This window comes from Argentina silus (genome assembly GCF_951799395.1).
Source record: "Argentina silus genome assembly, chromosome: 14".
Classification (NCBI taxonomy): Eukaryota; Metazoa; Chordata; class Actinopteri; order Argentiniformes; family Argentinidae; genus Argentina; species Argentina silus.
Window position 1 is genome coordinate 10,821,583 of NC_139668.1, and position 14,212 is coordinate 10,835,794.

At 39.9% G+C, this 14,212-nt stretch overlaps 1 protein-coding gene across 2 annotated transcripts; it reads left to right on the forward strand.

Annotated features, from left to right (window-relative positions):
• The first annotated feature begins 989 nt into the window (after window positions 1-989).
• cd247 (CD247 molecule) lies at window positions 990-13,835 on the forward strand. 2 transcript variants are annotated; one of them, XM_083685258.1, is made up of 8 exons: window positions 990-1,319; window positions 10,650-10,750; window positions 10,923-10,967; window positions 11,117-11,191; window positions 11,362-11,388; window positions 11,608-11,667; window positions 12,004-12,039; window positions 12,278-13,835. In XM_083685258.1, exons 1-8 carry the CDS (start codon window positions 1,262-1,264, stop codon window positions 12,347-12,349), a joined length of 474 nt encoding a protein of 157 aa, XP_083541384.1. In that variant the 5' UTR covers window positions 990-1,261; the 3' UTR covers window positions 12,350-13,835. The 2 variants fall into 2 exon arrangements, with proteins under 2 accessions (XP_083541384.1, XP_083541385.1); XM_083685259.1 differs by having other exon boundaries at window positions 12,007-12,039.
• Window positions 13,836-14,212: the final 377 nt, after the last annotated feature.

A 14,212-nucleotide genomic window follows, 5' to 3' on the forward strand; every position in this document is an offset into this window, starting at 1 on the left:
TTAGCTCCCATTGGAAATGTCAAATTGTCCATTTGGCAAATTAGCTTCCTTCACTATTTGCAACAGCCAAATTAAACTTTTAATTAATAATTTTCTTGTCATGTCGCTGTCATGAAGCCATATATTTGTATGAAAAAGAAAAATCATATTGAATAAAATTGTATAAAACAAATTAGAACTGGGTAAATGGTTACATGTGAGGAATGTAATCAAGCTTTTACAATTATTACATATTCAAAGTTATCCATATCTTGGTGTGTCCATTTATAATGTGTTTTATTTTTATTTATTTTTTTTATATGTTTTTAGGGCATTTCTGCTTTATTGGGATAGAGACAGTAGAGATTGACAGGAAGGATGGGAGACAGAGGAGGAATGACATGCAAGATATGTCGGGGGTCGGAATCGAACCAGGAACCATGCGATTACGTGGTATGCGCATTAGTGTGCTATGCCACTAAGCACCCCCTAATGTGTTTTTTCTAATGAAATACATCCTCTTAAATAAAGAAATGGAGTGTTAAATGAAAGAATTAAACTCTATACAGTCTACATCATCAGAAAATTATAATTTCTTTATTTTTTAAAGCGGTGGGGCTGTATTTTTTTAATATTCTGTTGAGACAGTAGGAAAGTGTAGGGGGACAGACAATTGGGATAACAGGAGAGAATAGGCCAAGTTGGGGAGAACAGGTACTGTGTGCTATTGGTGTGTGCTCTAAGCCCTATTATGCCATTATCTTCTCCCTCTTTAATCTGAAGGAAATGGAGAATTGAAAGTGCCAGTACAGGATTTAGTGACCAAAAATATTCAGGGGCCATTCAGGGGTGTACTGTACAATACACAGCTCTTTGGTCACCTATTTCCTTTCAATCAAGATTACCTCATCCAAGTACAAAGAAGCGGCTTACCGAGTCGGGATTAAGGGCACGCCTCCATGTATGTGTATGTGTGTATCTGTATGTGTGTCTGTGTCACCAGGTGGAGTAGAGCGAAGCCACTTCCTGCCACCAGACGGAGTGACAAGAAGCTGTCAGCAAGTCGCGGCATCACTGAGCCCCAGGCAGCTGGTGTGGTAGGACACTACTGCACCCTGAACCCCAGAGAGAGATATATATATACATATATATATATAGAGAGAGAGAGAAAGAGGTGGTCCTCGAGAATCCAGAACTGGAGGGCAAGCATCACCTGAGGCCTAGAAAGAGAGGAGACGGAAGAGGTTGTCAGTGACACATTTGACCGCACCCATTGAGGAAGATGGACCCTCAGAGGGCAGGAGCCCTGCTGGTCCTGACTACTGGGCTTCCCTACGCAGGTAAGACCCCATCAGACATCCCATGGGCCTTGGGTCACCCCCCCTACACCCAGACTCCCCCTCCTTATGATGAACCCACCAACGTTGTAACCAACCCACAACATTGGTGTTATTAAGGGTTGCGTTGGTATACACAGTTATTAATTTTCTGAAAGTGTCTTTGACAAGACTGATTAGAAGTCTATTTAAACAAAGCATTACACTTGACATTAACAACATGAATATCTCTGAACAGCCATGAACAGCTCTGCCATGTTCTACACATGGAGATGATCTTGGTGAAACTCAACATTGTGTTTGGGTAGAATTAAGGGTTTGTGCTTATGACTGGTGACGGATGATTATTAAGCCATTATGGGTATTGGGTACAAACTAAAATGGAGTTGTTGTACCACTTATTCTGATTCTTCTTCCGAGCTGAGTAAAATGTGACTTGTGGCGGTGTTCTCCATTTTTTTTAAACTAGAGTCAGCCATCTTTGATTAAGGCGGAAAAGACAAGACAAAGACCAAAACACAGCTATATAGGTGTGCGATGAGAAAAACAGAAGTGTACCACATTCTCACACAGGTGCTGAGTGTCAGGGCCTGCAGAAGAACAATTCTCTCTCTGAGCTACCTGACATTGGCACATAGAGAGAAGGGAGTATTGTATCTATATTGCATTTTCTGGGACAATCTCTCAATTCTATCAATTGCAGTTTGCTGTTTCAAATCTCTGGTGGTTATTGGATTCATCCTCAGATATCAAGTTGTTGTGTTTCTACTTGCTTTCATATACAATATGTGTGTTAGTAGCATTTGTGTACACCAATGGCAAACAGAATAGACAAAGGCTCATTGATGTTGAGTTGGGCTTCAATGTCGGCTGCCTTCTTCCTCTTTGACTGCCTACCATACGATCAAAGGGATATCTAAGTGTTAGATTTACTATACCAGATTTAGTGACTGAAATTCTGCATTTTTTTCCAATTCCATTTAATGGACTAAACACGGATAACCTAAGTGCTTGAGTTTATCCATAGTTATTCTGATGTTCCATAATATTACAGTGTATGAAAGATGATCACAGTTCGGTCTTTGTAGTTACAAGTACACACATATACATTTAACTCTGAAATATTTCTGAAAAATATCTGTGAAAGTTTATGAAAGATATTGAAGAAAAACAGAGCAACCCACAGCAATGTGGCGCATTTCTAACACCTCACATTTCGAAAACATATCTGTGAAGGTTTATGGAAGATATAGAAAAACAAATAACCCTGCATTTGCATTAAAGGCACACTATTCAGGATTGCATTAAAGGCACCATATGCTGTCTTCACTGCAATGGTAATTGCAATGACAATTCAGAATATTGTCTCCTCCTCTTTCTACTTTTAACTGAAACAATTAATCTGTCAATCATTTTTACGTTTTTATCCAGCGAATGTCTTAGTGAAATGACCTTGAAACTGAGAAATGCTTTCGGCTCCCAAGCAGTAGGTACTGGAGCCAATGAGGCACACATGCTAGTTGCAGGTTACACGCCCACAGCAAGTGGTAGACGCCCAGAAACATCTCGAACATTTTCGAAAAGCAAATTCAGGGAGAAAGGTAGGGTCTTGGCAGGTGCAAAGTGTGCCAATGACTGAGAAATATTTAAGGGGAAAAAGCTATATATTGCACCATTAAGCGTATGCTTGGGATACACTAAACGTTTTTTGGCCAGTCTACGGGCTCTAAACATCGCAGCCTCTCACATTTGACGATTTAGTCAAGCCAAATTGTACTGATTGATAATCGGTATGGTACACCAGGCGACGCTACCACAGCAGTAGGATGTAATAACTGGCCAATTGGCTAGAGCAGCTAATCGGGACATATGCCTCGCATCAAGTCGGAGCATCACTCACACTTGAGAAACTGAGGCGGAATTATTCAATATATCATATATTAGAAAATGATTGGGGCACGCCACCTGTAGAGTGCCCAGGAGCCCGTAAGAGCTATCAACCGCAAGTCGGGAACCGGCATGTGCTTACACTTGCAGGCTGTTATATTTCACTCTAAATGAACTCATATTTTCTTAGGGTTGAAAAATCGGTGGCCCCTAGAATGATCGGGGGCGCGTAGGAGCTGATCGGTGGCCCGTAGAACCAAAAGATGTGTCGTGTCCGCCCGGCTTTAGAGGGCTGTTTTTTCCTGTACACAGACAAAGTCATAGACTAAAATCTTCAATGGAGAAGATTAAGGGTATGTCTTTATATTTATATCCGTATCCGTTTAATAGGACTTGATAGGGCCTATCTGTGGTCGGACAACCACGAGTGCGATTTGAATGCTCAGAACGCATATTAGCGACTGCCACGACTACGCCTTACAAATTGCAGCAGGCGCGTTGCACACATCTCTCATTCATTTACAGACAGCTAAACTGGCCAATTGACTAATAATATTAAGATGGAAAGGAATCCTCTACGATTACGGATAATATCTAAGAAATCTGTAAATAAAAAAATAAAAGGTTTTGTCCGAGTACTCGGCACACCCCTACCCTTTGTTCCAGGACTAGGCATAATCTTTGTCTGGGAAACCAGCCCAGTGACTGGGCAACCTTGCAGCATTGGACTGAGGAACAGTTTCCCGGACCAAGATTAAGTCTAGTCCTAGACTAAAAAGCCATTTCAATTGAATATCTCTATTTAAAGTGTCATTTAGCCCAATAATAGGCTAGATCTGCAAGCAGGAAACCACCCCTTATAGTCCAGTGCTTCTAGGTCCATGAACATCACATGACAAATGTTAGTGTAATAAATAGTTATAACATAGTGATAGCACTTTATAGATGCATTCATAGAGCAGAATGAAACTGCATGATATGTGTTACTAAAACAAATACCGGCAGTTTTGCACTCAAATTAAGTTATACGGTAGAAGGAACCAAACATAAAATATCGGTGTATACAGTATCATCGAAACAATGTTGGCAATGTTGTCTTCCACAAGTTTAGGCCTATGTATATTGTACAGTAGCTATGTGTGAGCAGGTTCTCTCAGAGGCAAAGACTACATGAGATGGAGATGTCTTTTAGATCATGCCACTCTTAGAACGTGATGTAAAAACACACAAGTATAATTGTGTACTGAAATTGTGGAGGCACTGTATCCTTGCCCCTTGTGACTAAAAGCTGGGTTGTCGAGGCCTCCCAACAACTGAATATGAACATGACACATGACCCAAAATATAAAGATAAAAACACAATAACAAGATGTGTTTCTTATTTCTGCAGGGTTGAGGATATTGGTTTGTCAGTGCGCTGGTGCAAGGGGCCCTGTCACACAATAGCCCTTTTAGACACAATTCAGCAATTTGTGAATTAAATAACCTATGTAATAATACTGTTAACGGTTACTGTGGTAGGCAATAAGTAAATAATACCGGCAGCATATCTCAAATAGAAAAATAAATGACGGTTTCATGCATCATCAGCATAGTCCCTGTGTACTTGTTTCAGCGTCAAGCCTTCTTCAGCACAGAGTTTTACAAATACTGCAGTTGGCGTTCTGCATTCAGTGGATTGTCCTTTCATAGAATAGCAGGACAGCAGTGATGAAGATGTATGAATAACCATGACATACTTGCTCACCTCAAGTCCTTTATCTTTAAAGTATGGTGTGGTGTACATTATTAATATATGGTGTACATTATTTATAGCGTGTCTGTGTGTGTGATGCGAGCACGCTTTAGCTTTTTTTTTTGTGTGTGCATCCAGTATTCAAAAGCCAGAGAGCATGAGATAAGCTACAGTCATGTTTTCCTCTCTGCCTGTCTGACAGTTGTGTCATTTTGGGGAATCCTTGTTTTTGTAGCCATAGAGCAAGAAGTGTTGGTGTGGAAGCGGATTACCATAATGGGTTGGGGTTCTCTCTCACACATATCCCACTCTTACAGTACCATGTAGGAGGGCTTTCTGTTACCTCTCTACTATGAACAACAGTTTAAAAAAATAAGGTGATACTACTAATACTCTTTGTCAACAAATATTGCCTTGGCAGGTCCAAAAGATCTGAATCAACATAATGGGTTTATATGTATATTATGTAATTATTTATATTGCATTTTTATGAAGTATTTATTTCAGTGCGTCAATGCAGTGATTATTATTTTGAATTTGCACATTTAGCTTTAACCTTTTGTCATATGTCTCTCTCTCTCTCTTTCTCTCTCTCTCTCTCTCTCTCTCTCTGCACTGACTATCTAACATATTATGTTTAGTTTTTTTCTGAATTTAAAAGGGACAGCTGAAATTGCCATGAAGTGATAATTTCATTTGTACAGAACCAACAATACAGTATTTAGTTGTAGCTTCAAATTAATTTGAATTACTTATGTGTTGTTATCTACATAAGCCAGACAAATTTATTAAAGTTTGTCTTTTGTGATGAATGTAACTGCTGTCATTGCACAATTTTCAAATTGCACCAAAAGACAGATCAGCAATCGTGGAAAAATTAACGGCATACATTTTACCACTCATTCATATAATTAAGCAACACAAACAAAAACTGTGTTTTGAGTCTCCGTTCAAGAGCTGAGTGGAAATTTCATCACTTCAAAACAGATGGTTGTTCGTGGGTGAATTCGCATCACTCGATGGCATATATCAGCATTGCTGAGTATCACTTTAAAAAGGGATTCATTCAAACATATGTACACCCACTTGTTTCTCTTTCCTGTAAAGCTCTGTCAAGAAGTGACAAATGTTGACGTCACACTGACAAATATCTATGAGAAGAAAATGTCAGTCTTATGTTAAAGATAATACCCTGCAGTTGGAGATAAACTGTATGAAAACATATTGCATCAGCCTCATCACCTACTATTCATGATGCCAAAGTCTTCTTCAACTATATATACTATTTAAATGAACCCAGAGTAAAGTCATTTGCTTTCTGAAACAACACTTAACTTCTGATCACTTAGTTCTGAACTGTTAGTCCCTGACTAAAATAAGTAAGGATTAATGAGATGGTCTGTGTGAGGTTGCTCCAAAATCATGGGATTGAACACAAAACTGCATTTGTTTGTCATGGAGAGGCCAAACAAAGCAGAGATGAAGAGAAAACATTCAAAATCGTTTGTTAATTTGAAATAAGCAAACCTTGAGGCTAACTGTGTCGAAACATGCCATAACTGAAGCAAAGTATATAAAAACCTAAACTACAGTTTGCATGAATTCAAAACAAATGAAAAAGCAGATGAAGCCATTTAATCCTGGACTTGATTGCATGTCTATAATGATTGCCCTCTGTGGTGTTCATAGGTTATTTATTAACGTTGCCATTGACGAACTGCACTAATCTGAAGTTAAACCTACCTCCTTCAAGGTCTAATTTAAGACGTCACTTAGTTCTGCATCAGCTCTAGGGTTAGGGTTAGGGTTCGGAAATCAGATTTATTAAATGCTGATGAGTGAAAGTCTTGGAGTATTTTAAAACATGTCTAAGAAATACAATTTTAGTTCATTTAAAAAAAATGCAAATTAGTCTAGGTTTAGGTTTAATCTCTGCCCAGGAAACCACCCCTATATGACTCATATAAAATGTTCCAGCATGGCTTTGAATATCAGCACTCAATACCCTTGTTTAGTGTGATTATGTACAGTAGTCTATAACAGTGGAGGCTGGTGGAGGTAGAAATTGGAGGACAGGCTCATCGTAATGCATAGAACAGAATGAGGAATGGTATCAAACACATGTGTTTCTATAACTGGACCAGTAGACCCTAGCTGCAGTAGTCTGAGACATGCATCTGAGCCGGCACTACTTCCGCTGTAGCCCTTGCCCTTTACACACACACACACACACACACACACACACACAAAGAACACACACTCACCTTGCGGTGAAAAAATGGTGACACATCTATATCTATCTTTTGGTATAACTTGACTATGTTTTACATCTGTTGGTAACCGCTGCATTTAAATTCCTGTCAGATGTGAACAGGTCCTGAATACTTACTTAACTTAAATCTGGACAGAATTGACCTCTACTCGATTTCTAGCCTTCTTCAGCCAAACGTATCCGTTCTTGACCGCTGCTGCAATGCATTACATAATTGAAGAGCATTTCTAGTGAGGGCAGGTATTTTCCTTCATACATGAGTTCTTTTAACCCTGCATTCAAAGGCTTTTGTAATATGGAATCCATTCGCAATTTTCAACGTCTTATATCATCTCATAATGATCCTGAGCATTTTCCGTAAAAAAGTCTTATAGACAGACATAGCATATTATGATATATTATGAATCATTATAATGCATTATATATGCCTATAATGAGTTATAATGTGTTGTATGTGTGGCTTCATAGAAAGTGTTAAATGGGAACAACAAATGTAATGCTGACAACAAATGGACACGGAGTGGAGTGTTAACACACTCTACATCTTAAAGCTTATTTAGAAGAAAGGGTTGTTTTTTTAATCTACAATTCATATTTATTTAAGTCAGCTTTTTTCATAGGGAGAGACTGTCCCACCCAATGTTACTTTGCAATAGACAAAGCTAACTGAGATCGGAGGATATGAAGTAATACAGAAAACAAATGATCCTTTTGTAATGTCAAAGGTAAAATGAAGAAGCATTGGTACAAAGTGGTCTTAAGTGCTTTATTATTTACAGATGTTGCATAAACTGTTACATATTTAAACCTTTTTGCCTTGGGGGATGCTAACCACACCAGAATATACCAATTAAGTTCAACCTAAGGGCTGCACAGACAGTCTAGGCCAGACAGTGCCCATTTAGATATGGTGGACGTTACAGTAACACAAAAGTTCATATGACCATCTAGGCCAGACAGTTGTCAAATGAATGAAGACAGAGCAACAACATCAAAGAGTTCAGAGTATGGATGACACAGAACACAAATAGTTAATATATAATATATATAATAGTACAGTATATGGCCATCTAGGACAGACAGTTGTCCATTAAGGTAAGACAGAACGTTTGATCTGTTCCATGCATTACAATGAGCCCCTCCTACGATTTCTGCCTCCAACAGCCTCCACTGGTTTAGACGGGCAAAGCTGTAATTTTGAATATCGAACTTATCAATGCAGCATGTCTGAAGCCAACCCAACAACCTGTGGTCAGAGGGGAGGAAGGTGTTGAGGGGACCACAGCCGCGACCCTGACATTGTTAGTCATAGTTGAAACAAGGCTCCTACCAAAAACATTGCGTCATGCACAGAGGGCCAAAATAGGTTTTGAATTGTTGTTTATGAGTATCAAACTATCATAATAGTGGAGTGACAGAGCTTTTAGTTTGTAATCTTTAATGCACATCTGAATGGTGGGCTACTGTACTTGAATGAATGAGTTTAGAATTTATGATATCATGCTAAAAGTAGTAATTAATTAATCTAATCATGCATAATATCACATCTAACACTTTAAATATAGTGGTCTGAAAATTCCAGGTTTATTCTGATGAGCTGTTCCCCCACACTCTTCTGAGGCCAGACTACATCCTTATCAGGTCTCTGACTTGAGCAGGGCCAAACCGTTTTCAGATATGATTACATATGATTTCCTGGAACTGACAGAGAAATCCTCTGAGTCAGGGGTGGTGACCATAAAGATTAATAAAAGATCCTACTGTTAACCAGAGACAAAATCTTGTGTGGTGACCATAAAGATCCTGTTGTTAACCACAGACAAAATTGTGTGTGTGTGTGTGTGTGTGTGTGTGTGTGTGTGTGTGTGTGTTTGTTTATGTTAGTGGGAGAGACATATGGTGGAGTTAAGATAAGTAACAGGAGGAGTGGCATACTATATACTGCACATGTGCACCAATGTGTTCAGGGTGGACGTTTTTCCCCAACTACAGGTCGAGGATCAGATACAGTGACCCTAACCCCAATCCTAATCATAACCGTCAGAGAAAAGAAACAATATCTGACCCTCTATCACAATGGGAAGTTAGCTATGCACAACCTCTCATGTGCTAACACATCAGTATTTGTGTGAGGCTCAGGTTGAATAGCAGAACAGGTTGGGAAAAGCTACTGTTTGATGTCTTTTTTCACCGCTGACAGTGAAGTAAGAGTAGCAGCCGTGGCCCCCTTGCGCTCCATCTCTCTCCCACACACAGAAACACACACACACACACACAGACACACACACACACACACACACACACACACACACACACACACACACCTGGGGTTCATAGAGGCAGTTACACCACCTCAGACTCAGAGCGAGCTGCAACTGAGGAAACCACTGAGCTAGATACAGCTCGGCTCACACAGACCACAGAGAGGCTTAGAGTCACACGACCCACACTGCATCACTCATAGCTCATACTGATACACAGACAGAGAAAGAGAAGGAAAGAAAGAGAGAGAGCATGGAGGACAAACGTTTTCTGTACAGTAAATCAGAGGGAGAAAAACAGAAAGACAGAGGCTCTGTGAGTGTTTGGGTGTTCCTGCAACAACAGACAGACCCCCCCCCCCCCCCCCAAAGACAACCTCTCTGATAAATAAGAACAGCCTTTCTCTCTCTCTCGTACCCACATTTTTTCTTACTTCCGGTTCACCCATTTGACATAACCTACTAGTGAGGGGTGGGTTGCCAAAAGAATGGCAGTGTACAGTGTACCCAAGCTGACTGTTTGTGCTTCCCCTAAACCTCTTTTAGTACAAGCCACGGTGCTCACATTAGAGCAACTGTGACTGATTTGAAGTCAGCTTATTTTTCAGACGATCCTACACCTACAGTAAGGGCAAAAATATCTACTTCACCAAAACATCGCCTAATAAAGGATTTAACGGCTAGTCAGAAAATCACATTTCTGTGATTAACCTCACACCTTCACTCCAGTTGATACACCAAGACACTTATTGAGTCCATCCTAGTTGGTGTATCGACTCGAGTGAAGTTATGTAGTTACTTACAGAAATTGTATTTTGAGAGAAAACTATGCTTGAAGCGTGTGTGCAAAGCAGAATCGTTCTAATTTGAATCTTAACATTATTTTTTAACGTGCAGCACCTCAAAGTAAGACAATGGTTGTGTTCAGATCTACATTGCTTGTCATGCTGCGCAGTACAGAACACTAGATCTCACAACACCTGGATAAGTGTTAAACATCTCGGTAACCACATAAATATGATAGAGCAATCTGCTGTGCTGCACAGCCCGGCTGCAACACAGGCCACCTGGAACACAACCAAACACTGGTTTATTAGCCATACATCAATCCAATCAACTTGGAATGTGGTCATTTTTGCATGGGTGACATGATTGTCGTGACCTCTCTCCCCCTGCAGAGGCAGTTACCCCGCTGTATGACCCCAGACTCTGCTACATCCTGGATGGCTTCCTCCTGCTCTACGGACTCTTCATCACCGGAATGTTCGTGCGCGAGAGAGTACGTTCATTTGACCTCGCCACAGATACGATGCATCTGTTGTTAGTTGACTGATTGTATTTCCCAACTCACTGGGGCTAATGGTGATATCAAGCTTGATTTATCTGACATCTTTCTCATTTTCTCTATCTCTCTCTCTTTCCCCTGCTCTCTCCCTCCCCTTCTGTTGTAGTTCTTCAAACCAATGGGCAGTGCTGAGGAAGAATCTGTCTACACTGTAAGTGGCTGAGCCTTAACTGAGACCTTAACTTATCTGGCTTGCTGTGTGCGTGTGCGTGTGCGTGTGCGTGTGCGTGTGCATGTGCAGATAACTGCCGCTAATATAGTAAAGATGTTTTGGACACTTTTGGTGTGTGTGTAATTTAGGACCTGAAGGACCATAGTGCTGATGGTGGTTATGGACACCTACAAAGACCCAGAGACCCAGAGAGCGGACGTGGGGTGAGAAGCAGCGATGTGTGCCTGTGCGCATGTACGCCACTATGCGTGCATGGACACGCATGTGTTCTGTATTTGGCAGAATATAATATGACAAAACATTTGTCTGCTATGTTTCAATGATCCACCAAAGCCTTATTATATTGTATTTCTATGCATGTTGTTCTTTACAGGGCCACAATGATAATGACACTTACACGGTAAGGGCCTCCAATGGATTAACTATGCTTACCTCAAGAAATGTCATACACATACACATACACACACACACACACACACACACACACACACACACACACACACACACACACACACACACACACACACACACACACACACACAGGAGAACAGGAGGTGGATTCAATTAAAGCTAGAAATGTCCCCATTATAACTCTATGCACTGTATGTTTCCTTTCCAGCGTCTCAACCCAAAGGGCAAGACAGACGACACCTACAACAGGATTGAAGTGAAGAATGATGTGAGTGTTTTTAAACATGTAGCCTAATAGGGCTGACTGTGCAGTGGTAAAAATACAAATAGGTGGTTAAAGCCTAATGCAAAAATACGCTTCCCTAGCCTAGTAGTCGGGACCCCTTTTCATGAAAATAAAAAGGTGGGTAGTTTATCTTTCAGCATATTACTGCTGATGCAGATGTTGGGGGTGTGGTTTGGGTTTACTGAGGAATGGAGAGAGATGAAAAGAAAGAGATTTGAAAAATATGAGTGAGGCGTGAGGTTTAAGCGGTCAGCATAGAGATGACAAGATAAGATAGTTAGCGTGTTCTGTGCTGACGGAGGCTTTTCTTTCTCTCAGCAGCGCCGCAGAAACAAGAACGAGCAGGTATACCAGGTGAGTGGCATTCCTCCGATCAACCAATCAAAGTCCATGTTTGATTAAAATACATTTAAAAAATAAAAAAAAGAAGAAACTGAGGAGAATGGTCATCGTTAGCACTACTATTATCAACTGCTTTCACCATTGGCCTCTCTGTTCATTTTGAGGGGACAGTGGATAGGGCAAGGTGGCAAAGATCGGTTTGGGTTAACTGTAACTGACAGCTAACTGTCTCCTCCCCTCTCTCTCCCAGGATTTGAGTAAAGCCAGCAAGGACACCTACGACTCTCTGCAGATGCAGCCTCTGCCTCTGCCTCCTCGCTAACACAAGTGTCACAGAGAAGGCCTTGTCCAGCAGTCACTCTCCTGTTTGCCTTCCAACTCCTATCCTAGCCTGGTCCAGAATAATATGTGCTTCAGCTAACTCTTCTGTCTGTTTGGCATGACAATGAATGAGGAGATTACAAAAAGTACATATCTGGCACCAGAATACTCCTATACCTCTTATTGTTTCACATTTTCTATTAGGTGCATAGTCACCCACACAAAGAGCTATTGATACCTATGAGTAAATGTATGATATGAAATCTACAACAGTCCTTGTATAAAAGCGTGTTTGCATTTGTAGCATCTGTGCTCTATTTCTCCACTTTTTATTTCAAGCTTTGTCGACTTTATGAGACTTTTGAGTTTAGCAACTTTCGTGTCAACAACTGTTCCATAACTTTCTGAATTAATAACCTTAATCATATTTAACATTTAAATTACCATAGTTCCAGGATCTCAGCCAACCCTCAGATCATTGTAATCAATATTATGGGATCTAGAGAAAAACATACATTTAGTTTTGTCCTCAAGATCAATAAGTGCTTTTTTAATAGAATCAAAACCTTGCTGAAGGTCAAGAATAGCCTGCTGAACTGAGAACACAAGCGTATTCAACAGTATCGTCAGCATAAAGGACAAACCAACAATATTTATGCACTGTAAATGGTAAACAGCAGTGGACCTAGAATCGAACTTTGCGGAACACCTTTATTAAAATTGAGAAAACTAGACTGAACTCCATCTTCTGAAATACATTGAGTCCTATCCTGCAGGTCATTTTGAAACCAATTACAGGAAAGCTTATCCAAACCAATGGCAGATAACCTCTGTAATAGGAGGGCATAATCAACCCTATGAAAAGCTTTCAATATCGAGGGCTGTACAATGGTCTTCCTTATCCACAGTGTCATTTATTATTATTATTTATATATTATAGTGCTCTGTCCAGACCTAAAACCTAAAATGCAACTTATTGATAAAAAGGACACATCTGAGAATTGATAAGGGACTCCATTATTTTTGCTAAGCAAGAAAACCCTAACAGAGTGGTGATTATTAAAGTCGCTGGTACCAGAGAGGTTTGTCAGCTATTAAAAGGGCACAGAGCTGCAGGAGATATGGATCAAGCATGTCAACCTGTTCACTTTTTAACATCAATCTTACACAAAACTGGTAGAACTTCCCTGGTAGAAACATAACAAAACAAGAATTTAATCTGATCAGGGATAAACCTAGAAAGACTATCCGTCTGATCGGGGATATTTAAATAGGGGAGATAAAATGTTGGTTTACGGCGTCACATTCATTTTTACTCGTAATGATGTTTCATATTTGTATTGAAATAAATGAAAAAGTATGTATTTTTTGCTATTTTAATTACAATGTACAGTATCATTGCTTTCCTTTTTTTTATACCCAGTGTCATACAAATGATGCTCTTCTGTAAGGTTTTTAACTATAATAAAGCAGTCGTATTTGAAAAATAGTATGATTGTCCCTTACTACTGAGCTGTGTCCCTTACTACTGAGAATGTCCTCTTCCCCAACAGACAGAGACAACATAAATGTTGTCACAGCCACATTCATTTCTGCATGCCATCATAGTGGGCCACCAACGTCATGATTTGAAGCTAGCTATACAGTGCCTTGCAAAGGTATTTGCACAATATTGTTGCCTTAGAGCCTGAAATTGAAAAACTGGGTTTTCTACCCACTTTCAAAGTATAAGAAAAATGTTACACATTTTCCAAAATCAGAAGATGTGATTGCATATTGTAAATACTCACCACATTTGCTGTAGTAGAATTAACTCAAATGCAACAAAGTGCAATATTAGTTCACATGATTTCAGATTGAATAC

What these genes read in the sequence shown, in the direction of transcription:
- cd247 (XM_083685258.1), top strand. Translation starts at nt 1,262, where the DNA reads ATGGACCCTCAGAGGGCAGGAGCCCTGCTGGTCCTGACTACTGGGCTT. An exon ending in TACTGGGCTTCCCTACGCAG is followed by an intron (nt 1,320 to 10,649) that starts GTAAGACCCCAT and finishes CTCCCCCTGCAG; the next exon opens with AGGCAGTTACCCCGCTGTAT. An exon ending in AGGAAGAATCTGTCTACACT is followed by an intron (nt 10,968 to 11,116) that starts GTAAGTGGCTGA and finishes TGTGTAATTTAG; the next exon opens with GACCTGAAGGACCATAGTGC.